Consider the following 25,982-nt stretch of genomic DNA (forward strand, 5'->3'; position numbering starts at 1 on the left):
GCATGGCATATTATTTTCCCTCCTAATCTTTTCCTTCAACCTGGTTGCACCTGAGGGTAAAGCATTTGTGAGAATGGATTCCATGCAGTTTGGATGGATTTGTGCCATGTCATTTTTACCCTCCACAAATGTGAGAATTTTACTGCATGGTCATGTGGGGAGCTGATCATTTGAAACAGTTTATTAGATGGAGCTTTGCCATTGCGTTATGACCTGCCTTCCACATGTATCAAGCAGGCCTTATGGTATTTGACAGTTCCAGTATGCACTGATGAATGTTCTTGACCTATTTATTACTAAAACAGAAATGCCAGTAGGCACAATTATCCACAGACAAATCGAGGTTGCATCTTACTTGCACAATCTATATTAGAGACATAAGACTGGTATAATGATCGTGTTTTTTGATGCATCTTACTGACAACCCTCTTCTTTAGGATAGAGAAGCAGGCAGGTATCCATTCCTTCCACCATTCAGACAATGTCATGTATATTCTGGGCACCCTGTGAGGATATCTGCTTGTGTAATTTTCTCTCTCAAAACCACATGGAAGAAACTATGAGCAGAAGAGAGCCTCCACATGGTTGAGTGTTGTTGTATAAGGTGTGTAACGGTCAGCAAATTCACTGCATAATCAGTATGGTGAGAGGTACTCTCACCATACTCTCACCACTCTTCCATTACACAAAGGGGATGCCTCTGATGAAACAGGCCCATAAAAACTCATGCTACAGTATACTTTTTACAGTGCATTCCTAAAGGATAGTTACTCCAGTCCAAGCCCATTCATTTCAATGGGCTTAGACTGGAATAACTCTCCTTAGGAATACACTGTAAGTCTCTCAAGTGCTACAGGACTGTTGTTCTCAGGCAAACAATAGAATCTCTGCTGCCAGTAACATTATTGTTAGCTCTAGTATTTACTGACTTCCTCTAGTCGGTCTAAAGCATCATTCAGTTTTCTTCTTCTTTCCAGGGCTAGGAGCCAGACTTGTTGCCACTTGCTGACTAACAGGTTCACCCGTGGATTCTTGGTTTCAATCTGGGTCTGTGCACCTGATGGATACAAGCTTGGCGTTGGAGAACGTTTCCCTGTTAAAATACGGGGGGAGAAAAAGTGATCATTCTTTCATTTTTCTGTATACGTTTTAAAACAAATTAAACAAAGGACATAATAGCGTCTATGCTTGTTTGGAAATATAGTTTGGTTGGGAATATGGGAGGAAAAGTGAGTTTGTAGGGGGTCAGATGGCTTGCCCCCAAAAGGTTTGACTTTAAGGACACAAGTTGGTGATTTCTAATTTTTATTGCCCACTTCTTAAATCAGCAAAAAAAAATTGACATTACCAGTTCATCCAATGCACAAGGAGATTATATTGCATGTGTACAAATGATAAATTACAGCCTAAAAACAGGAATCTGTGTGTGGCTCCCACCTCCCTCCATGCTACGATTTCATTCACTTACGTCCTCCTCTTCCTTTATCGAGAACAGGAATCTGAGACTGGATTGGAGCAGATTCGGTGGCTTTCCTTTTGTGTGTCTTAGTTACTTTATCAACATCAGGCTGTTTTCTAGTCATTTCTTCCATAAACATCTGCAATTAAATGTTGGTTGCCTTGATGACCAATGTGAAATAATAATTTGCAACATATCCACTTAAGGGAAACACATCTAGAGGTTGGGGAGATCCTTCAAGTGCACATAAGAACTCACACACATTATTTTTTCTACCTGCCAGAAGACCTATGCTAGATTTATTGCTGTTTTATCTTACCCTTCCTTCGAGGAACTCAAGGTAGCATACACGATGCACCACTCCTCTGTTTTATTCTCTCAACAATCCCGTGAGGTATACCAGACTTAGTGACTCAAGGTTACCTAAGGAGTTCCACGTCTGAAGGGGAATTTGGATTCAAGCCTCCCTGTTCCTAGTCCAACCATTACACTAATCTGGTTCTATCAAGCATCTCTTCTGAAAGGCAGCATCTTTGCATATATTTTTTTCTATCAGACTGTCAGGAAGCCAGAACAGCCATCAATCTCCTGATCTGTGCACCCATGATGAAAATGGCAACCCCAGTGTGGGTCACAAAATGCAGCAAAGTGCCCCAAATACATTAGCTTTCCAACAAGGGAGACCCCGTATGGGAGAATGAAGGGAATACACACACCAAAAACAATTTTAAAGCTCTCTACAACTTGACTGGCAAAACAATATTGTTTTAATTCACAGCCCATACTTTGGGTTTCTTAAAAATAACATTCCAGACACTTTATTCTCTAGGCAGCGACCACAGCCCTGGTTTTCTAGCTGTCACTGTTTGCTTTCACTTTGAATAAGAGCATAGCATATACATCTATTCTGCATGATGTTCTCAAACGTACATACACTGAAGAATGACTAGCCTGATGTTTTGAATACAGTCATGGTTCACTCACCTGGTGTTCAGCTATGAGTGCTTTAACATCGTCAATTTCCTGAGGAATGTCTTCCTTGTCTTTTTCACTCAGAGTAGTCTCTGCCCACTGCAGCCAGGACAACAACGCTTCCAGTAACTCCTGGTTTGCAATCAGCACAGCCAGGGCTCCTGCCAGTCTCTGCTGATGTTGCTTTGCCCATGCCAACACCTTGAAATGAAGAACAGTGCATGAGGACTTCCACAGCTACTATCAATGCCCACTTGTACCTGAATTATTTGCCACAGGCAGTGAAGACTGAGGGTCGCTGTTCATGCTAGAGAAACGTGCTCTAAATCGTTCCAGGAAACACATTATACTCTCAAATTGGTTCGACATCCCATCAGAACGTGAGTTGTTTGGGATACAAATGTGTTACTTTTTCTACATAAAATGGTTAAAAAAAATTAACTGTATTTCTGTAACACTATTATGTCTAAGTGTTGGTGACAGATTTCGTTGCCACGAAGTTGCTCTGTAGTTTTAAAATCTGAATCCCCCCACCCCAATCCGTGTTTTGTGGCAAGGCCAAGATATGCAAGTTGACATGGGCCCTGTTTTACTTCTCTTTGGCTCTTTTTCATAACATAGGAATGGAAAAAAAAAACACCAGCCTACTATATATATGACAGCAAGGATATGTATGTTAAACATTTCACCCTCAACAGCCGGATCATTTCCTCGCAATGTAACTGCCTTGCTAATTGCCATCCATGTTCCAAGTTGTCAAAGACTGATTGTTACCACAAAGAACTGCTCGAGATGGACTGACCTCTTCAAACCTTGCTCTGATGATTGTTATCCAGTGCTTAATGGTAGTGATGGAGTCTGGGTGGCAGATAGCCAAGATGGTCTCTCCCATACCTGTGGCTTTATTTAGTTCAGCCTTTTTCTCTTCCAGTTTCCTCATGAATTCCTAAGGCAGAAACAGTGATTTCAATTAGGTGCTGGCAGTGATTCAAAGGGGAAAATTCATGCAACCTTCAGACTTTGTTGGCTGAATCGAAAAGAACAAATGCCTACACTGAATCATTTGACACCTGAGCAGATTCCATAGAAGGTAAGCGAAGTAACAAGTTCATCGTTTATAAGAAAAAAAGGATTTTTTTCCCCAATGCAAAGGGCTAACTTCAAATGTAAGGCATGTGCAAGAGCATGAAACTTATTACTAATGCAACAAAAGGTATTCATTTGGTTATGATAAGCATAAAGAAAAAAATGCATAGAACTTAACAAGTTATTTTTACTGGACATGTTTCAGGAGGCCCGAAGAACGGATCATTTATTGTAATCTAATTACATACCCTGCTCAGAGTAAATGCTGTAGGTAAGCACAGGTCTAACGTAAGAAATTATAAAGCACAAAATATCCTTGAGCTGGATCTCTGTCTGTTTGTATCCACAGGATTCTCTTAGGAACCTATGTGCACAATACTTGGTTGATTACAAATGGAGTTTAGGGAGAAATCAGGTTTGGTTACACAGGGTTTCAAACAAACGCAAGATCTCTCTGGGCACTCACTGCTTCTACCTGCACTCAGGGAACTGGAGGGGAGGGGAATGTGGGGGTGCATAAGCCCAAGGCCCACCCTCAGTCTGAGGTCCAACATTAAACATGTTGCATGCAAGGCAAAGAGCTTTCCCCTAAGACTTGGCATGGACTCAGCTTTAAAAACACTTCCCCCATCTTACTTTGCTGGCCAACAATACTTTCCCAAGTATTCATTCTCCCTTCCCTGTCTCTGGTAAGGAGAGAGCTGCCATTATTTTTTACTTACTCTAAGTAGTGATGTCTGACTCACTGTATGGTTGCTATGGGAAAGAAGGGGGAGGCAGGTTTTTCAGAAATAACAGGGGCTGTTATTTCTCCTCAAGAGGTTAAATGTGTGACCCACCCCTTGCCAGCAGCTACTCAGGACATTACTTAAGAAGGAATGGAAATAAATTTCATTTTTAAGGACAATTTACAACTCTTTGGACAATTTACAACACTCACTTCTGGGATGAATCTTAAAGAAAATTGTAATATATTTATTTCAAATGCCTTATCAGTTATTTATGCCATTAGGGGGGTTTTAGCTGGAGAAAATACATCACAGCCAAACCCTGTTAAACAACACCCCCCTACCCCAAGCATTTGTGATACATGAAGTTCTGGCTGAGCTGGTGGGATAACAATTTCCAGCTTAATTTCTGTGAGGGAAGGCAAAAAAGTTTGTTTGTTTGGGATTAAAATCTCAGGCGGGGCAGAACTGGAAAAGATCCAAAAAGCTGAGAAGCTAAGGGGCAAGCAACCCAGAGGCAAGAAAGCAGAAGGTGCAAAGTAGGCAATAGACTGAGAAAGAGGATCCTGAAGAAAAGACAAGATGAATTATAATTTGAGAAAGGCAGAGAAGATTAATTAGAAAGAGGCTCTGAAAAAAAATCACTGGTCAATAGGGTAGATTAAAAAAGTGGGGCAAATGAAACAGCAGGGGCAGAGACACGAAGGGGAAGGAATAGGAATGTGCACTCGGATATATCCAATCTGAAAATATACCCCAAAATACCGTATTGGTACTTTTCCAGGAATATCTAGATTTCAGTGCACATCAGGGAATCTCTGCCAAAGCTGGTAAACCCGATCCCAAATGTATTTCTTTTCCTTTGCATTTATCCCAGGCAACAGGAGGGAGGAGGGAAGGAGTCAGATGTCTCAGGAATGTATGATCATATGTTAGAGAGAAATGATGTTAGCGTGTATGTTTGTGTGTGGTCTGTGTCAGTGTCTCTTACAGGTCTGCCTGGATGTCTCTGGTTCTTCTGGGCTTCTGTAGATTGCCGTTGGTTCTTTTGGACACATGCTGCCATATTGGCCTCAGGTTTTGCTAGGCTTCTGTGGATTGTCACTGGTTTGGTTAGGCTTACAAAAGTGCCCCCCCTCTTCGCGGTGCTCTCCCTTGCTTAAGTTAGTTCTGCTTGGCTTCTGTGGATTGACACTGGTTGTGTTGAGCTTACAAAAGTGCCCCCCCTCTTCGCGGTTTTTAAACAAGGCTAGATGGCCATCTGACAGCAATGCTGATTCTGTGAACTTAGGCAGATCGTGAGAGGGAGGGCAGGAAGAGTTGCGTCAGTGCTTGGCTCTCGTGGCCCTTTCTTACATGCCCAGGGAAATGCCAATCACCACTCTGGGGTCAGGAAGCAATATCTTCCAGGCTAGTTTGGCCAGGGATCCTGGAGGATTTTTTTTTTTTTTGGCCATCTTCTGGGCAGAGAGCATGGGTCACTGGGGGTGTGGGGGGGAGGTAGTTGTAAATTTCCTGTATTGTGCAGGGGGTTGGACTAGATGACCCTGGAGATCCCTTCCAATTCCATGATTCTGTGATTACGTTTGTTCTGCTGGGCTTCTGTAGACTGACACTGGTTCTGTTGGGCTTGCAAAGTCCCCACTCCCTTGCTTAAGTCTGTTTTGCTGGGCTTATGTGGTATGACATTTGTTCTGTTGGGCTTGCAAAAGTTCCCTCCCCTTGCTTAAGTTTGTTCTGCTAACATTCTCTGGTCTGACATTGTTTCTGTTGGGCGTGCCACATTTGCTTGTGGTTCTGCCAAGATTCCTTAGTTCTAAATTGGTTCTGTCGGGCTTGTTGGTTCTGTTTGCATGGGAAACATTTGACCAGTGGTTATTGCAACATGCTGTCACAGGGGCTGTCATTTCAGTCTTAGAACATTTATGCTATTCCCAGGGACAGTCATTACGCTCAGGAGGGGCATTATTCCAGACCCAGAGCACTTGTGCTGCTTCCAGGGGCCATAATTCCACTATGTGGGTTGTCATTCCAGTCCCAGAGCACTCTATCTGGGCCCAGAGACCCTCACTGTAAATCCATCCGTCATTTTAATTGCAACTGTTGTGTGCTGCGATGTATTTCAATGGAGCCCATGCAAGTCAATCGGCATTCCTGGCTCCCATTATATCCAATAGGCACTCCAGCATTTCTTACTGTTCTCAGTGGACAATCCTGTCATTTTTTTTTACCACATCCCTCTTTGCTAAATCAGTTTGGCTTGGATTCTCTACTTTGACATTGGTTGTGTTAGGCTCACCACATTGCCCTGTGCTTCTGCTAGTTCTGTATTAGTTCTTTGGGCTTGTTCTGTCTGCTTCAAGAGGCTTTTGGCCAGGGGTTGCTTTGCTTGCTCTTGTGTCTCTGGCTATTGTTTGCCCTGGAAAATGCTCTGTCTGTTTATGCTCTGTCATGCTTGCTTTCTCTTCATCCCCGGGCTCCTGCCTTTACCTTCTTCAAAGTTTCATAAACATGTTCTCTTGTAAAATGCTGTCAATTTTCTGCATTTTTCAAAGCAGACACATACAGTCCGCTTCTGCTAGCATAAAAGCCATGTTGTGGTACACAGTTGTGCAAAGAAAATCCATTGCACCCAAAGAGGTATTTCTGCTTGTGTAAGACATAGCACTAGCATTAGCTCTGTTGGTCTAAATTTCAAATTTTAATTTAAATAATGCATTGGAGAATAATATTTCAAGGTGAGAAATGGTAAATGTTCATACTTTTTCAAGGATTATGCTATGTCGAATGCTAGAGCACTGATATTTGCATCAATGGAATACTGCTTAGATGGAGATGAACTCCACTTGGTGGGATTCACAAGAGCATTACTAGCTTGCTTTGCTCTGGGTTAACTTCTAGCTCTTTGAAATAACTGTGTTTGACACAAATGTTATAGAGAAAATCATCTTTCTGGACAGCAGCTAAGGCTGGAATCCTGTGTACACTTTCTTGGGAACAAGACCCAATGAACTTAGTGGGAACTCACTTCTAAGTGAACATCTGTGTGGTCATGCTGAACTCCTGTGAAACTACCAATGTAGCAAATGCTAAAACATTTCCAGATATTCAGTGAAATCTGATGCTGTAATTTAATGCCTAATCTAATATACATCTAATCAAGTGTTAATCATACAGGATGCAGGAATGGCTTTTCGTGATCAAGGGACTGGGGAGCTTTTTCCCCCCAATAAGAGACAACCATCTGGAGCCTGTTCAGCAGGACTGACAGTAAACGTAACATTCTGTTTTCCATAGATCATATAAATGCTGGCTGCCTTTCCTTGATCTCACTGTATGGTAATACAGAGTAGCCCAAAAAATGGTGCACAAAAAAATGGCCTGGCTTGTAATATGCACTCTTACATGGTTGGGCAGTGTCCCCATGACCACTTACAGTAACACAATTCAACTGCAAGCAAATGTAGACCAATAAGCTATGAGAAATGCTTGGCTACTTTCAAAAACAGCAGCCATATGTCTGCTTCTCCTCTTCCTCCTGCTCCTCTCCTCTCACCCCCGGAGACATACAGCAAAAGAGAAGACATAATGTCATCGCAATCCAATTTCCAGCTCCCATTCCACAAGTTTAGCAACATCTACGCGTCTCCCATAATTTATAATTCTGCCCTACTAAGTGTAAACAAGCAAGGGTTTGCCCCTTTCAGAATATCTTGTTGTAAAATAGTTGTACCTTGACATAAAAGCAGTGTATGTTACATATATCTTGATCCTAAACTTCTTTGCAATAAGTCGTTTATTTTGAGAGAACCCACTTTCAAGTAAGTAAACGTACGTACTCCTGCCACAATGAGAGAGTACCAACATAGTAACAAAACAGCAAAAGCTACCCACTTCCCAGTAAAAGTCATGTGTATATATACTTGTGTGTGCATCTGTAGAAAACATTTGCAATATAAATTCCAAGGTGGGCCCTATATAGGGATTCAAATTAACTATTTATCCTTTCATTTTCACTCCTTGGTTGGATTGCTGACAATTGAGTATCACTGAAGGGTTTTTTACTCCCAGTGTTAAAACTGCTGACAGCATTTAAAACAAACCTGGAAAACTTGTGGCATACTAGACTGAATGTAGCCCATCTGCCATATTTTACTATGTTGAGTGGTTGATAACTTTTCAGGGATCCAATAAGATCCAATAATCCAATGGATCCAATAAGAAATTTCAGTGGATGGAAGTGGGGCAATTTTCATCTATTCCCCCCTCACCCATAGGAGACTTCTAGCTTCCTCCTCAGCCTGTTCCTAGGAGTCCCTGATCCTGAGGAGCAGCATTTTGGGGGTATTTTGGGCTGTATTGGGGGTATTTTGGGGGGGAGAGAGTTGAGTTTCAGGAATGTCCTTCCTTCCACTAAAATTATTGGTGGATTGAAGGCCATGTTTTTGAAGTCCTAGAGCAGCAAAACCAGGAGAAGTGTCAAAATCTGATAGGCTGCCTTTCTTGGGTTGGTAGGCTGAATTCACCATTGTGAGCTATAGATGGTGGAGACTTGATTTAAAAGGAAGGGCCTCAACGCTTTCATTCTCTCCAATTGGCCGCTACTACTGGCTCTGCCATACTCTTCCACTACAGCCTTTCTCCTTCAGTCCTTCTGAATAAGTTTTTCTGAGAGTGAATATCCAGCCCCATTGGAAGCTGTGATCTCCCCTGTCTGGAGAGTCTGGCCAGCAGGATTAGGAAGAGAACAAACAAGCAAATGGTGTTTCACTTATTCAGTTAGACTGACAATACAATCCCATGCAGAACTATTCCAGATTGGAGTATTCATAGGATTGCACAGCCACAGCCATGCCTTTCTAAGCCACCTGACTTCAAGGGACTTAGAAGGGTGTAACTCTCCTTAGGGTGGCAGTGTGAATTGCTAAGGATGTGAGGGTTCATGCCAGGGTCAAGGAGGACAATGGCGTTTAGTAACATGCAATGTTCAGATGATATAGACTGAGAATATGCCGATTTTAAAGTTTTTTAGTTGACTGCCAATTATTCTTTTAAAACTTCACAGCTTAAGATAGTGAAAACATTCATCCGTGGGAAGACTGTTCCACAACTTTTCATTTCTAGGAAAGAACACTGAGAAGAAAAAGAAGAGTTGGTTGTTATATCTTCCTTTTCTCTACATTTTAAGGAGTCTCAAACCGGCTTACAATCACCTTCCCTTCCTCCCCCCACAACAGACATCTTGTGAGGTGGCTGGGGCTGAGAGAGTTCGGAGAGAACTGTGACTGGCTCAAGGTTTCCCAGCAGACTTCATGTGGAAGAGTGGGGAAACCAACCCGGTTCACCAGATTATTAGGATCTGCTGCTCTTAACCACTACACCACGCTGGCTCTCTCACTTTTGCTGCCAGATCCAAATAAACCATAAATAGGCGGCACTGCTTTATTTTACTTCTGCCTTCCCATAAATCCAGCCTTGAGAGCCAAGCATTGTCCCAATTATCTTACTCACCCGATGCTGATCTATTAGCGCTCGCAAAGCCTCTTCATCATCTGGGAGGATGCCATGGAAACGAAGGGCCTGTTCAGCCTCAGCCAGCCATTCCAAAAGAACATGAACCACAGAGTGGAATTCCTCTGCCTGTGTATATGAAGGTTGCAGGGAGAGAATACTTAAAGGGAACTGACAGAAAGAGTACAATGTTGGATTCTTCCCACAAACAATGAAGCTGAGCCCAGACTAGTGAAGTCATTCATCATTCACCAATGAATGCACATTAACTTTCCATTAAGGAATCTATGACATACAGCACCTCATGTTCATAATTGTAAAAATGTCATATGCTGTTTAAGAACTCTGAAATGAGTCCAAAGGCTTTATCTGTGCCTGCTTTTAACTACATTATTGATAGCATGTGTAAGGCCCATTCAGAGCAACTTTCCTTCATATTGACAAATTACAACAGACGTGCTTTAAATTAATAGGTGGAGCCATGCTAATGAATGCAGCCGATATTATTGGAGAAGGGGGAAAGTTAATCAACATTGTGTATAGATGGTAACTTTTCAGGGAGTCTGAAGCAGTATTCATATACAATGGTCATTTCTGGCAACAAGGTGCCCGGGTTCATTTATTGTGTTTTAGCATGGGTCCTGGTCTAACAGGTTTTGTGTGTTTCAGTAACATGTCAAAAAGCCTTTAGAAAACACTTCCGATCAGCACGCCATGCAGTGCTGGCCAAAAACAGAGTTGCACTTACCTGTAACTGCTGTTCATTGAAGTCTTCGGTGCAGACACACATATGGGACTGCGCCTGCACGCAGGCCTGCCACCGGAAACTTTAACAGCCTCAGACCTCCAAAGGGATGCCCCTCCCCTCAGCCGCGGATGCCTTCCCGCCGAACTCACCGCGTGCTCCTGGGCGGGGCATCCCCTCCCTCCTCAGTTCCTCACCCGCCGCCGACCAATGACTAGGGACCTTAGGTCCTGCTATCTTAGCCAAGATAAACTGGATAGGGCATAGACTCCCCATCACAAAATCTCTGTTATTTACTAACTTGTTTGATTCTCCTTTCTAGTATACGGGGTAGAGGACACAAAAAGGGGGAAATCCCTTGAGATTCAGACCATTTGTCAAACTTCTCCCATTTCCTACTGTAAGAATAACGTGTAGAGGGCTTTCTCGCCTGAAGGATGTCCTGCTTTACTGGAGAAGAGAGTCCCTCCCCCACCAGGGGTCTATCTTCCATGCTGCAAGATGCCGCCTGTTGATTTCGTGATGGTACAGGTGTCCCCATCTGAGCAGGGAAGGGTCCCTTGGGAATGGTCTGTAAACCCCTCCCGCCAGCGACATCAATTCTGTGAACCATATCTGGCGTGGCCACTGTGGGGCTACCAGTATACACTCTGTGTTGTCTGCCCTGATCTTTCCCAGCACTCTTGCTAGAAGGGGAAAAGGCGGGAAAGCATAGAAAAGGACACCCGACCATGTCAGCTGAAAAGCGTCCCCCAGAGACCCTGGGTCGCTGCCTGCTAAGGAACAGAATCTCGTTGCCTTCTTGTTCTCTCTGGTGGCAAAGAGATCTATTTGGGGGACCCCCCAGTCCTGGAAAATCGGTCGCAGGAACCTCTCCTGCAGTTCCCACTCGTGATTCGTAGTGATTCTTCTGCTGAGAGAGTCCGCCCAAGTATTGTGGATTCCCGCTATGTGTATGGCCTTGAGATGGATTTCGTTGGACAAGGCCACTTGCCATACTTTCTGTGCCTCTCGGCATAGAGGGAGGGACCCCGTTCCCCCCTGTTTGTTTATATAGTAAACAGTTGTGGTATTGTCTGATTGGAGGAGCGTTTGGGATCCCCGTAGAATATCTGAGAACGAGGTAAGTGTATAATGTACAGCTCTTAACTCCAGCATATTGATGTGTAGGGAGGATTCCCTCACATCCCACTGGCCCTGTATAGACATATCCTCACAGTGACCACCCCAACCCTCCGATGACGCATCCGTGGTGAGCGTGAACTCAGGGTTCCAATAACCAAAGGGCATACCCCTGAGCAGGTTATGGTCAGAGAGCCACCATTGCAATGATCTCAGAATTCCCCTTGGGATAGACAACCTATGTCTTTGGGAGTGACGGGACTGGTCAAACGACCTAATAAACCAATTTTGCAGTTCTCTCATCTGAAGTCTGGCAAAAGGTGTCACGGCAGTAGTGGAGGCCATGAGACCCAATAGGAGTTGAATAGAAATAACCGGTTGTTGTCTGCATCTGGTAAAATGCTGGACCATGTGTCTGATTTTTAGCACCCTCTCCCTAGGGAGGAAGGCCCTACCCCTGTTGGAGTCCAGAACAGCCCCAATAAACTGGGCCTGCGACGAGGGCACTAGCTTGGACTTCTTAAGATTGACCATGAGGCCAAGTCTGTCGCACGTGATTAGAACCAGGTCCAAGTGGGAAGATAGTCTAGCTGGGCTGTTGCCTGTGACCAGCCAGTCGTCTAGATATGGGTATATACAGCAACCCCTGCTCCTAAGAAAGGACATGACCACCGCCATGCACTTTGTGAACACTCGCAGTGCTGTGGCCAGACCAAACGGGAGGACAGTGTATTGAAAGACCTCCCGCCTGTAGCGAAACATCAGGAATCTGCAATGTTCAGGATGTATTGACACATGAAAGTACGCGTCTTTTAGGTCTAATACAGCGAACCATGTGTCTGGAGTGATCAGTTCCATCACAGAGGGTAATGAGACCACACGAAACTTTGAAACGCGTAAACATTTATTCAGGAGTCTCAGATCAATAATGGGTCTAGAGCCCCCATCCTTTTTCTCCACCATGAAAATGCGGGAGAAGAATCCAAAACATGGCAACGAAACTTTCTGAACAGCTCCCTTCAACAAGAGCTCTTCTAACTGGGAGGCAAAATCCAGGAACGAGTTGTCCCGGGACAAACTAGCAGATGAACATCTGGGCTGGGCCTTAAACTCTAGGCGGTAGCCCTCAACAATAACTCTGAGAACCCATGCATCTGAGCAGATGGCGGGCCAGGCATCAGCAAAGCAGGCCAGCCTATCAAGGAATGGGAACTCTCTTTGAGTGGTCTGCCCCAATAGTCAGAAACGCTGAGCCTGCTAACATTGCTCCTTGTGGTGTGGACTAGCCTGTGGCTGTTGTTTAAAGCTCTGCTTGTGTTGGCCTGATTGATTATGCTGTTGGTGGAACTTTCCCTGGGGAGGATATGGTTGGTAGCGTTGGTCTCTGTAGGAAGGTGCCCCGAAGCTTTGTTGGCGAGGTGCAAATCTCTCTCTTTGGCTCTGAAAAGTGCGGGTGATGCCCAAGGATCTCACTGTCTGACGGTCCTTTTTAATATTGGTGAGGAATTCTGTGCTTCCTGCAGCAAAGAGAGTATCACCCTCGAAGGGTAAGTCGTCGATTTGAACTCTGGTGTCCAAGGGGAGAGCAGTGGTGCGAAGCCAGGAATGGCGCCTGAAGGTTATAGCTGTGGCCATGGACCTGGCTGCGATCTCAGCAGCATGCTTGCCAGCTGAAATCTCCTGCTTAGACAGCCTAGTCGCCTCTGCCTGGATCAGTTTTAGGGCAGATTTAGACTCCTCAGGCAGAAAATCAATGTGTGGAGTGGCCTTCTCCCACAGGAAGAGTTGATAACCGCCCATTATCGTCTGATAATTTGCGATGCGGAAGTTTAAAGTGGCAGAAGTATAAGCCTTCCGGCCCAGATGATCGATCTTCCTACTCTCCTTATCTGAAGGAGTGGAGGGCTGTCCTTGGCGCTGTCTGGTCTGCATTTCGCCAGTGACGATAGAGGATGGTGGTAGGTGGATAACAAGGAATTCTGCAGAGTCCTGTTTGACCCTGTAAAGATTCTCTATCTTCTTGGTTGAGGGAGTCACAGAGGCTGGCTTCTTCCAGACTGACTTAGAGATTTCAGAGAGATCTTCGAGGATCGGAAACGCCGCTATACCAGGTGAATCTAGGTACAGGCGGCTAAGTATCTTGTCCTTCGGTTTGTTATCTGAAGTGGTGATATTTATGTCCAGTGCTTCCGCCATGCGGATCATCTGTTCCATTCTTAACTTTAAGTCCTCAGAAGGGGAGACAGCCTCCGTGTCACCCACCAGCTCGTCTGGGGAAGGTTCAGACACTCCCTCTGAACTGTCAACTGAAGCTCTGGTCTCAGGTTCCTCAGGCTCAGATTTGGTTCTGGGACTCTGAGTAAGAGGATAGAGAGGTGAACCCAATAAAGGAGTGGTTTGGGTCAAAGGTTTGCCTTGCAGGTTGATCTGCTTAAACCTACAAAATTCAATCCACTCTCGAAGTAGAGCTGGAGCGATGGAAGGCTGGGGGTTAGGAGTCAGGTAAGGTTGGACGACTCTCTTCGGATCCGATGGGCCCGGATCCGAGGGGAGGATCGTTTCCTCGAGAGGATCCAGCTCGACATCGGAGAAGCAGAGGAGCGGGAAACACGAATGGAAGGAGGGGGTCCTTGGTACCGGGGTCGGATCCGATGTGATGGTTGTCGGATCCGCAGCCGTCTGCGCAGGGGCAGCCGCTCTAGAAGTGGGGAGGCTGACGCTGCCAGACTTATCCCTGTGCTTTGACTTGTGTTTGTGCTTCTTGGACACGTGCGTCGGATCTGATGACGGGGTCGGATCCGAGCGCTTCGGATCCGAGCCGGATCTGGGGCTCTTGGTGATCGGTACCGATCGAACAAACTGTGCATCTCGCGGTGTCCTGGAGCCCGCTGAGGGGGAGGGGGCCATCAGTGCCTTCTTCCACAGCTCCACATTGAGGCGGTCAGCCTGGGCATTGCAGGCGCGGGTAGAAAATTTCTGGCAACTTTTGCACGCGGAGACATTATGTCCCTTGCACAGGCAAAGTAGGCACAGATCATGTTGGTCCGTGTGTGGTATCTTTGTTGCGCACTTTGGACACAATTTGAACGGCATCTTGGGGGCCATACTGGCCCTCGGCACACGACCGAGGGGACCGAGGCAAAGAACGAAGTCAGTCCTCCAAGCGTTTTTTGCAAAGTGATAACAGGTGTGGTTGGGGCAACCCAAACGGCAAACAGGATAGTAACTCACGAAAACGAAAGCAATCCGAAGAGGTAGTTAGCTCTGAGTTCTAGAAAGCTCCTTACTCGGCGGCGGCAAAGAAGGAACTGAGGAGGGAGGGGATGCCCCGCCCAGGAGCATGCGGTGAGTTTGGCAGGAAGCCGTCCGCGGCTGAGGGGAGGGGCATCCCCTTTGGAGGTCTGAGGCTATTAAAGTTTCCGGTGGCAGGCCTGTGCGCAGGCGCAATCCCATATGTGGGGCTGCACCGAAGAATGAAAATGAACATGTGTGTGCCTTTCAGTCGGTTTGTTGCAGACACCTTATGGCAAATGCACAGGATGAGAAACAAGCTCTACCCCTCTCCACTCTATCTGGAACAATTAATAACTAATTTTAAAGGTTTTTTTTTTTACAAAGCCATTTGAAGCGTGTGAAAAGACAAGTATTAATACACATATTCATAGCCATAAATAAATAGCAATGCCACTCTACCTTTCTTTATTGGCAACACCATGCTATTTAAGAACTTTTGTTTTTCAGTTTTCTTTTAGGTATGATTTGACTAGACTGGACACTATTTGCAATCCAGGTCAGTCAGTTTCATTATTCTTTTGACACGATTAGAGCTTAAGAATCAGGGATTTTGTTTTTATCTTTCAATTCAATATTTTTCTAAGCTGGTTTTACAGTGATTGACCCATTCACTGCAAACTCATTTGTGCATCCAAAGCCTTGTGGCATAAGCAGCGCAAAAAGAAGACCCTCGCTATCTCGCCACAGCGTTAATATCCTAGGAATGTACCACACCCCAACCCCGCAAGAAGAATGCTCGAATTTGGTGTGATCGGTTCATTTATTCACCTGGTGGAGGGCTTGTTCCAGTCGCGTTTGCTTAGAGACAGACAGCGCACACACAGTCTCCCACCGAGTGCTGAGTTCCTGCATTTGGACCTTTACCCAGGAGGAATCATCGCGACTGCCTTCGATCAGCTCTCGGGCAGAGCGTTTCAAAGCCTGGACACCGCTTGTCCTCTTTCCCAGTTCCTTCTGGAACACCTGATCACCAGGAAAAAAGATTGGGCCATTCTGTTTAGCAAAATTATCTGCATAATTCATATGTATACTACACATTTCAGCTATGTAAAAAAACCCAGCTTCATAATGACAATTTTCAGAGCAAATATCCCTAGCTTATACATTATTCTGTTTTGTATTTCACATGAACACATGAAGCTGCTTGAGTCAGATGTTTGGTCTATCAAGGTCAGCACTGTCTACTCTGACAGCTGCTTTCTGGGGTCTTTCATATCAAAACCCTTTTAATTGGAAATGCCAAGGATTGAATCTGGGACTTTCTGCATTCAAAGTCATTGGTCTACCGCTGAGTCATGGCTCCTTTCAAGATTTCAAAGGAAGTTGGGTTGAATTTATTAAAACCTGCTGGTGGTGGAAAGTGTCAAGTAAAAGCTGACATGGCAACCCCATGGGGTTTCCAAGGCACAAGATGGACAGAGATAAATGGTCATTGCCTGCCTCTGTATAGCAACCCTGGAGTTCCTTGGCAGTCTCCTATCCAAGGACTAACCAGAGCCAACCCAGCTTAGCTTCTGAGATCTGATGAGATCAGGCTAGTCTGGACCATCCAAGTCAGGGCAGAACCTTGCTACTTTGCTGCATTTCATTTTTCCTTAACTTACTCTTAATCTGTAATTCTCCCTACATTCTATAGGAAACCTCTTATGTTAGCACTGTTTCCATTGTACTGTGGGAGTTCAGGTAAAAATTATTAATATTTCTAAATAATTTGCTTGAAATCTCTACCAGCATACTCTGGGCACATAATCATCTCAAAGCCAATCCAAGCTATATGTTTCTCATGTAGTTTCTCTCTCCAGACCCTCTCCCTTCCACCCATCTCCAAGCACTTTCCTGCCCTCTTATACCCCAATCCAGAGGCTCAAAGATGATGCAGCAGACCCATGCAATTTTGGGTGTGTTTAAGATTCCTCATTTGTTTCAGCAGATTTATGCACACAAAGGAACGTACACACAAATCTCTCCCTGCTGAAATAAATGGGCAGTCCTTGTAGAGGGTGGAAATCCATGTCTGCATCAGAATTCTTGTCTTCCTGAAAATTTAGATGGATTGTGCCCAAAGGCTACGACAATAAGAAGTGAATGCTTATAACCTATGGCACCCATGGTTGCACTACAAAACATTCACTTGCACTTATTTTTAAGACCCTGAGGCACCTGGTTGGCCACTGTGTGAACAGACTGCTGGACTTGATGGGCCTCGGTCTGATCCAGTAGGGCCTTTCTTATGTTCTGAAAATACCCAGAAAGTACCATAAAATAAAGCAATATTAGTATGCAGCAGGTTTCAAAGCAAATTTCTTTCCTAAAGATTTGCAAGAGCTTTACCTCTTCCAACTAATTTTTATATCAGTCTAGTGATTCTATGTATGTAATGGATTCATCAATTTTTGTAAAGTCACGTTGTCGCAAAAGACATTTAATCAAAACATTTAGAACAACCTGATTTAAAATAATATGAAAATCACTGTAATTTTGTTGCTATTACTTTGTGATTATCTATTAAGTTCATCACTAAATCAATGTCTCCGTGCACGGGCTGATCTTCGGCCAGCTGCGGTTCCACTTTGTACAGCCAATCTATGAGAGCTTGAAGAGCATCAGTAAATTGTCCAGAAAACAGCAGGGCTTCTTCCAGTTTGTTCTGTCTGAAGTTGGAAAACAAAACAGATACACAGAATGGGGAGGGGGGAATAGTCATGCTTGGTCATCATCTACTACCACACTCATATTCACAGCAGGTATCCAAATAAAAGAATCGTTTTGACAGAGGGTGGAAAAAGAAGCACTACTTCCTTCATTCTTATGAGCAATGGCAGCTGAACGAAAGTGCAGAGTTAGCAAAGGACTGCTGCAGGGCCAGCCACTCTGTATATACTTTCCTTTCCTTCCTAGCTCCCATGACCCACTGGTCTTGAGCAGTTAATAGGGAGGTTTTTTTCCTATTTCTTTAAGGACAATGTGGTGGAGAGATACTTGGCCACTGCTAGTACTATACTTGGATCTCTATCCACCAGCAAAAAGGGGACTATTTTATCTCCTATTATGGTGGTGGGTAGTTTCGTTAAAATAGGAGTGATCCATTGGTCACTTTGGAATTTGAAATGAGGACACTCCAGCATCATGTGAGAAAGCGTATCAATTTTCTTCATGTTACATGAGCAAAGACTTTCTGAGTAAGGTGAATTGCCATACCTTCAATTTAGCACTGCTGAGGGCGAGTCATTCAAACAAGCAAGAGTAAAGGCTCTTCGGCACCCCGGGACTGTTAAATTACTGAAATATGGTGGTGTTCACAGGGGAGCCACTCTGTACTGTGTCCTCCCATGTACAGATGTGGAGGAAATTCAATGACTCTTCTGGCCAAAATTATAAACGTCACACACAGAAACAGCTACCAGTGATGTTGCTGAAGGTCACATTTATCAGGTTCAGATTATAAATTTGTTGAGCTCACAATGCTCGAGTGCCTTTTTTTCTATCAGACTGCTGGTACATACTGATTTATTTCTGAATCAGACTGTAGGAAGTTGGCCCCTCACTAATACATTCCACTGTAACACTATAATCCAGGCCATATCCGGTACAAGCCAGCCTCCATAGCATCCCTAAGCAAAGGTATATTACCTATCACAACACCCTTATAACTTCTGTCCCACCTGCTAGCTCTGTAGGGGCATACTGGCGCGTTAACTTAATGGGTCAGTTCATAGTGGACCACTGCCCTGGAGAGCTGCTGGCGACCAGGAGCAAGCTGAGCCAAGTGGTCCTGGCACTGCTGCCAGCAGCACCACAGGAGCCACTCAGCAAAAAGCCCATGCCATGGTGACGATGACAACAGGTGCAGTCTTGCCCAGTGGATGATCCCACACCAGTTGTCATCAATGCTCAGACCCAAGTCCAAAGTAGGCAGATTCTGAGCCACTGATCTGCTTGCTCCAGGGCTGTTTTAATGTCCCAAGTCCACTCCTGTTGCTCTGTTTCCCCCCCACAAAAGGAAGTGATGCCTTGTTATAATCATGATCCCCCTTCATTATATGTTCTATCAGTGCCCCAAGTGCATAACTGTCATGACCTGACAGTCTCATTTTCCTTTCCAAAGGGGAAGGCATCATGCTTGTTTTAGCAGTGACTAATAATAAGAAAAACAAGATGTTTTCGCTTAGGTCCACTACCAAGATTGGTTAAAACCCATCAGGAAGCAATGTTCTCCACCCCGAGGCTGAAGCAATACACAAAAGAAAATGTTCAGGGAACGACTATGCACCTCTGATGTTGTAAGTTCTTCTGAGGTAGAGCCCTGTATCCCCCAAGAAACTCTAACTGAGCTTGAGGTGATCTCTTTATTCTCTAGCCACAGTAGCAGAAATCAATAATTCGTGAGGTGAGGAGATTTAAAAACCACATTTAAACACGTGTGGGGATGGAGGGAGACATCTGCCCCAAGAGCCTCTATCCTCTAGTCAAAGCGACCCTTCTATAAAACTAGTTGCGAACCAGGAAAACAGAACCATCAGAGTCGGGGGGAAACTGACGTGGCAACGATGGATATACAGCGCAACCCTAAGGATAGTTTTACCCCTGTAAGTCCATTGAAGTCAATGGGCTTAGAAAGGTGTAACTCTGCTTAGGATTGCTCTGACAGGTCCCCTTCCACTGCTCATAACAGCTACTGCTTTATAAGACATCTTTGATATAAGCAGCACGGCTGCTTCTTTTCTTTACCTTTCCACAGACTTTCCACATACTGTATCCCATTTGTCTCTCAGTTCACTCAGCATGTCATCCAGTTTCAAGTTGTCATCGGCGAGAGAGGTCTTCTCTTTTAAAGAACGCCCACTTCTGTTTGTGGTGTCATACACAGAATGTTTGGCTCCAAGAGCTTTCTGAAACTCCTGCACAAGAACAAGAAGAAAACCCGACAAATAGTAAGACTCCAACCACACACTGTACTAAATTGTCCTAGAGAGCTGGCGTTGCGTAGTGGCTTGACCAGCAAATAAAATATAGGCTGAGGGGGAAGGAGGCAACCCAGAACGGTGTCAGCTGGCAGCACCAGCTGTCAGAAGCCCAGCAACAGCCAGAGCCATCTGCTGGAGAGCTGGAGAGGCAAGGGTGGGCACCCACGCACCCAAAGACACAGGGGCATGATGGCTGAGGGGGTGGGACTTTGCTTTCTGAGCAATGCCAGTGAAAAGACAATTCTGGATAATCAAGTGCTGTATAACAAAGCTTTGACTCTAGTCCTCAATTGGAAGCTTTGCCTCTACCATCAATTCACTGTGAGGATTTAGCAAGGCAACCTCATCTCCTCCATCTGCAATATGGGGATAAGAATGCTGAACTACCTTATAGGGGTGTTGTAAGGGTCACAACAAGGCTAGGTAAATAGAGAAGTTTGAACACTTGAAAGCACTATGAAATGCTTAATGTTGTTATGACTTTATAGCATCTGGATCCAAATGCAGCGCTGGGCATTTTCAAAGAAACTCCATTTAGCTAGGAAATCCCCTGAACACATTCTGAATCTGGCCAAATATTTCTGAGTATGCCTGACATTCACTAAAATCAATACAACTGTAATCAATTGGGTTTTATGGAACAATTAAAGGAAGCCCTGCAAGAAGGTTCATGACCTCCAGTTGGATGCTAAACTCCATCATTTCGGGCTATCATGTACAAAGCAGTGGTACCAAATCACTTGCATCCAGACCTCCTGAGTCCCTGTTAACTTAAAGTGGGTCAAAAATCACCTTCAAAGCCAAGCATCCCAGTTAAATGGACTTGTGAAGGAGATGCAGTGGAAATAATGGTGCTGTTTGTTGCCATTAACAGTATGAGAAACATCACAATGCAGCTAAAGAAATCGTATAAGCTAGTCAAATACAGAGGGTGCAGTCAAGATCTTCATGTTAATGCTAAGAGATAACTGGTATCTAAACCACAAAAAGAGATGCTTTATTATTCTAGACCTTTTTGTCAAGGTCAGCTTTGGCAGGAAAGTGAATAAAAAGCATAGCCAAGCAGTACATGTTTGATCACCTTTGTTACTAACAGAAGCCTGCCTTTCTCTTGATCATGGGAGCCCTCGCCCCATCAAAGAGGCTTTTATGCAGAAAATGTCAGTATCTGATTCAAGTGTTCAATAGAAACTGAGCTACAGCCTTTGCCATGGAGTCACTAACAAGCACAGACCAAACCATGTTTTCTCAGGACAAGTAGAGGAAAAAGGCCAACAGCTGTGCAACCATTCCTATGCTGGGCTATGTACCTAACATCATTCTGAATGTGGATGTAATTTATAATCCAGGAATCAAAATCCCTGCATTTGAATGGCTACATTTCTCACATTTTCCAAAATTTCCTGAGGATCCATGGGTAGAAGTAGAAGAAGAGTTGGTTTTTATATGCCAACTTTCTCTACCTCTTAAGGGAGACTCAAATCGGCTTACAATCACCTTCCCTTCCCCTCCCCACAACAGACACCCTGGGAGGTAGAGGGGACTAAGAGAGTTCTAGGAGAACTGTGACTAGCCCAAGGTCACTCAGCTGGCTTCATGTGGAGAAGTGGGGAAATAAATGCTTTACTAGGTTGATACCTGCACACATAGTATTTGAGAGACTTATACTAACCAGTATTACAACAAGAACCTATTACACCAGATGTTTGAGTAATTGGGAATAGAATTTACAACATATACACCTGCCTGGTTGGGTTTGAACTGTTTGTATTTGCATTTGTATTCATTAATGTATTTCTGTAAATGTGTGCAGGTTTAACAAAGGGTTTTAATTAACCACTGATGAAGGCCCCATAGGCCGAAACGCATTTGGTATGTGGTTATAGTTATCAACCTCAGGAAATGCCATTGTGCTATTTTAATGCTTTTAAATAATTTTAACATTTATATAGCGCTTCTAATAAATTATACTTTCAGTATTTATACATAGACTTATATATATTTTCTTTTCACCCAACCTTGGGTACCCTGCTTTATTTTTCCAGACCCAGACTGGCATTAAATAGCTTTGGACTTTAAGAGGGGGAAACCATGCTGTGCTCTCTCTCTCTCAAACTACAATGCTAAATAAATTGTGGACACGATCCAACCCAAATGAATAATTGTCAAGACCTATTGGTTTCCATGGGGGAAAAAATAAAATAAAAGCACACACTTATACTCTTGTAGTTGAAAGCAATGGGAATTTATGGATCATATAATATAAAAAGTTTAAAGTGCCTGCATGTTTCTCTGCTGCTTTTTCCTCTGTGATAGGGATAATTGTTAAGACATCCAGTTGTAGAACTATCATGTTTTTGCAAGACAGCATTAACATATCTGAGCAAAGTCACAATATTTCAGTCAATTTTTCCATCACGTCCAAATATTTGAGAATGAAACTCACAAGTCTTTAAAGATGATTGGTCAAAAGCAGCTATCTTACCAGCACTGCGTATATGAAGGAAACTGACACAGGTAAATAGTGGGGAGGGGTCAAATCCTAAAATGGGAGGAGCCGGGAGAAGCCGATCATCCCTAGCACAATCCAGCCTTAGATCTACCTTCTTCAAGGTGAACATTTCACAACGGTTTAATTACTGTATTCAGCAGGCTTTCTGTGGCTACATTGTGGTGTTATCATGTTTTAATTATTGCATTTTTAAATCTGTTTGGAAGCATTCTGCTGATGGAGCGGGATACCATTTCTTAAAAATGAATAAATAGATGGTCAGGTCAATAGGTAAATATTATCTCTTACAAAATATAGCTGAGCAGAGGCCAAGTGGAACTTTGTGATCCAAAGCATTTCTTCCCAGACTCTAACTTCTTAAGTGTAACGTGATAACAAACAAACAAAAAGATAAAAAAGCAATGAATATTCCCCTCAGCCTTTGGCAACATGTACTAAATATGAGACAGAGAGAATTTTTATCTTGGTTTCTTCCTATTTTTGGCAGTGACAAGCTGGCAAGGAACGAAGCCAAGTTATTCTGCATATCACACACTGCTTAGTTTATGACCATAGTCTAAGAAAATAAAACCACTAAATTCTTCAAAAGTGGTTCAAAGGTTTACCTCTTAAAAAAAAGAGATGAAACAGAAGATATCGTGCAATACAAATCATGCAGTATGTATACAACCCAAGAAGGATTAGCTAGGATTTGGGGAGACGCTTTTGTTATTGTCCAGGTATGGAAATGATAAGTAAAAACTGATACTTTTTTTAATGGGTTAAATTAGTAAGCATGTGAGCATTTTTAAATTCTGGACTTTGCTTCTTTGAGCTGGTGCTAAAAGATCTGAGCTAATTAACCATTTCAATTAATAGTTAAACCACTGTTAACTCTGGTGGTGGTGGTGGAAAGGGCCCTCAAGTCACAGCCAACTTATAGTGGCCCCGTAGGGTTCAAGGCAAGAGACATTCAGGGGTAGTTTGCCATTGCCTGCCTCTGTTTTGCAACTCTGGACTTCTTTGTTAGTCTCCCATCCAAATACTGACCAGGCCCAACCCTGCTTAGCTTCCAAGATCTAACAAGATTGGGCTAGCCTGAGCTATCCAAGCCAGGGCACTGTAACTCTATTGGGCTTATCTATATAACCACTTCAAGTGTGTCCCCAAACATTTTGGCCTTGGTGGAAAAGTCCCACAAGCCTTCATCAGCAGGCAACAAATCATGGATGGATGGGAAGACAGGGAGGAAAGCTTGCTGCAGAGGGATCAACAGGCTTCTTTCCCTCTCAACTCCTTTTCATTGGCTAAGAGAGAGAGAATGGATGATGACTGCTCCAGTGCACCAAGACTCCAGAGGAGTGTCTTCTCAATGGCTCTTCTCAAACCAACATTACCTACGAACAAAGCTGATCTAAAGCCTCTAGACAATCTCTTCTGAGCAGGGGGTTGGAGTTAATGGCTTATTAGTCCCCTTCCAGACTCCTATGGAGCTGGCTTCATGTGTAGGAATGGGGAAACAAACCCAGTTCACCAGATTAGCCTCCGCCGCTCATGTGGAGGAGTGGGGAATCAAACCCGGTTCTCCAGATCAGAGTCCACAGCTCCAAACCACCGCTCTTAACCACTACACCAAGCTGGCCCTCAAAATTCTTCCTGAGAACCACTTTGGTGTTCTAACTTTAGTGATGTTTAGAAACTCAAGGGCATCTGATGGGATCAGCTGAGAAGTGGGCAGAAAAATCTTCTGCTGCACCATCCACCATCCACAAGTCAAACCAAGCTCTAACACCCTCTGAAGCATTTTTGGCCTTTACCCAGTAAAATGTAACATGAGTTTATAAAAAATGATAACAAAAAATACAGATCTTTTTGACTATAAGTGAAGATGTAGTATAGTTTGGATGACTATCTGACAGTACTGTAACAATAAAGCTCATATCAATAACCATGGTGGAAAGCAAAGGTTTATTTTCTTATATAAAGCAAACAAGGACTGAAGAGAGATTTTAAAAACCCACAGAAGATGATATTCTAAAGAGCCTGGTGACCAGGAGGATCCTGAGAATACTAGGCAGACCAAAGTAACAGCAATGACTGAAGTTCAGAATGAAGGCAGATTTGCAGAACAGAACCATAAAATGGATTGTCTCTATACACAGTGTGACCTTTTCCCTGGAGCTATAAAGATCCAAGGGTTAAAGGTTACTTTTCATCTGTGCATAATGAGATTTATGGAAAGAAGCTTTGCAGCTGTGAACTCTTCACAGGAAAATTGTCCTTTCCTACCGCAAGTTTAATTTTTTTGTTGCTGGCAGCTCCATTACTGCTAATTTATTTCAAATAGTAAACAACAGTAATTATTATTATTCTTTTGCCTCACCAACTAAGGTTGGTTATGAAACTGAAATTTCTCATTTCATACGAATGAAACAAAAAATGTCCGTATCACAATCCCCTAGCAATAGAAACAAACAGGAAAAAAGAGTAGGGTGTTATTAAATCCTGTTAGCCAAGAAGATTGCAGAGTATTTCAAAGTTTTTAATCAAGCTTCTTTTTATGGACAATTTTTCCAGTTTCTATAATTATTATTGCACTTTCCCTGTCTCTGTTCTTCCCTTTGTCTTCAGGAAAAAAATTCAGACCCTGCAGAGAACCTCTCGGTTCCTATTCACTTTCCTATTTGGAACTTAGCCAGGGTTTGCATTTGATTGTGACAAACATCCCAGCCTTCAGAAGCCGACAAACCTCCCTCCCACTGCTCATTACACAGAGCTCTACTGACAGAAGCGTGTGAAGGTCTGACTGGACCATCTTGTAACATTCCAATGATGGTGACTCACCTTATGCTGGGTAAGCTGCATCTTAATCTTATCAGGATCATTTGCAATTTCAAGCTCTGCATCTAAAGCCTTTTCCGAATCATCCAGCCACTCCATGAGTTTGTTCCAGGCTTCATGGAACTGCAGGAGAGCAACATTTTCACTTACATATCTTTATAAGCAAGCATCCAGAACATTCTGCATATAATCATATATTAAACATTAAGTGAACATTATTCAAAATCATGCCACCCAGGTATGACAGGCACCGCTGAAACAGAAAAGAACTGATTATTTTTCATTTAGACTTTTAATTTGATTGCAATAGGCAATTTACAATAAATGTCTCATATATGCCTGAAAGAAACTTTGAAAACTAATTCTCTGTCCAGTGTGGCAATTTCATACCTCTCTCCTACTTAGACATACGTAAAACTCTCTAGCCTGCAAATGCCCCAAGCCTATCAGCTAGGGTTGCCAACCTCCAGGTACTACCCACAATAATTACTTCGCTGTACTAGAATATGTTATTCAAAAAAACACAGCTGTATGGCTTATATTTTCTTTCTCAAACTTACTACTATTGAAGAGCTTCATGTTATGTTACCCAAAATAAGGTGTTTCTTTCTCAAACTCCAGGTACTAGCTGGCAATCTCCTGCTATTACAACTGATCTCCAGCCGATCTGTTCACCTGGAGGAAATGGCCGCTTTGGCAATTGGACTGTATGGCATTGAAGTCCCTCCCCTCCCCAAACCCCACCCTCCTCAGGCACCGCCCCAAAAAT

At 43.6% G+C, this 25,982-nt stretch overlaps 1 protein-coding gene across 1 annotated transcript in view; it reads right to left on the reverse strand.

Moving 5' to 3' along the window:
- The window catches only part of DST (dystonin), a 389,172-nt gene that overhangs the window by 17,835 nt on the left and 345,355 nt on the right, over window positions 1-25,982 (reverse strand). Inside the window, exons 80-88 of the mRNA XM_056856095.1 lie at window positions 25,217-25,336; window positions 19,646-19,815; window positions 17,409-17,568; window positions 15,686-15,880; window positions 9,757-9,885; window positions 3,234-3,377; window positions 2,444-2,632; window positions 1,469-1,598; window positions 930-1,093 (exon numbers count right to left, since the gene is read on the reverse strand). Coding sequence (XP_056712073.1) covers window positions 930-1,093; window positions 1,469-1,598; window positions 2,444-2,632; window positions 3,234-3,377; window positions 9,757-9,885; window positions 15,686-15,880; window positions 17,409-17,568; window positions 19,646-19,815; window positions 25,217-25,336 — 1,401 coding nt within the window. The remainder of the gene's footprint in view (window positions 1-929; window positions 1,094-1,468; window positions 1,599-2,443; window positions 2,633-3,233; window positions 3,378-9,756; window positions 9,886-15,685; window positions 15,881-17,408; window positions 17,569-19,645; window positions 19,816-25,216; window positions 25,337-25,982) is intronic.

The sequence above is a fragment of the Euleptes europaea genome, chromosome 10 (genome assembly GCF_029931775.1).
Source record: "Euleptes europaea isolate rEulEur1 chromosome 10, rEulEur1.hap1, whole genome shotgun sequence".
In the NCBI taxonomy this organism is placed as follows: domain Eukaryota; kingdom Metazoa; phylum Chordata; class Lepidosauria; order Squamata; family Sphaerodactylidae; genus Euleptes; species Euleptes europaea.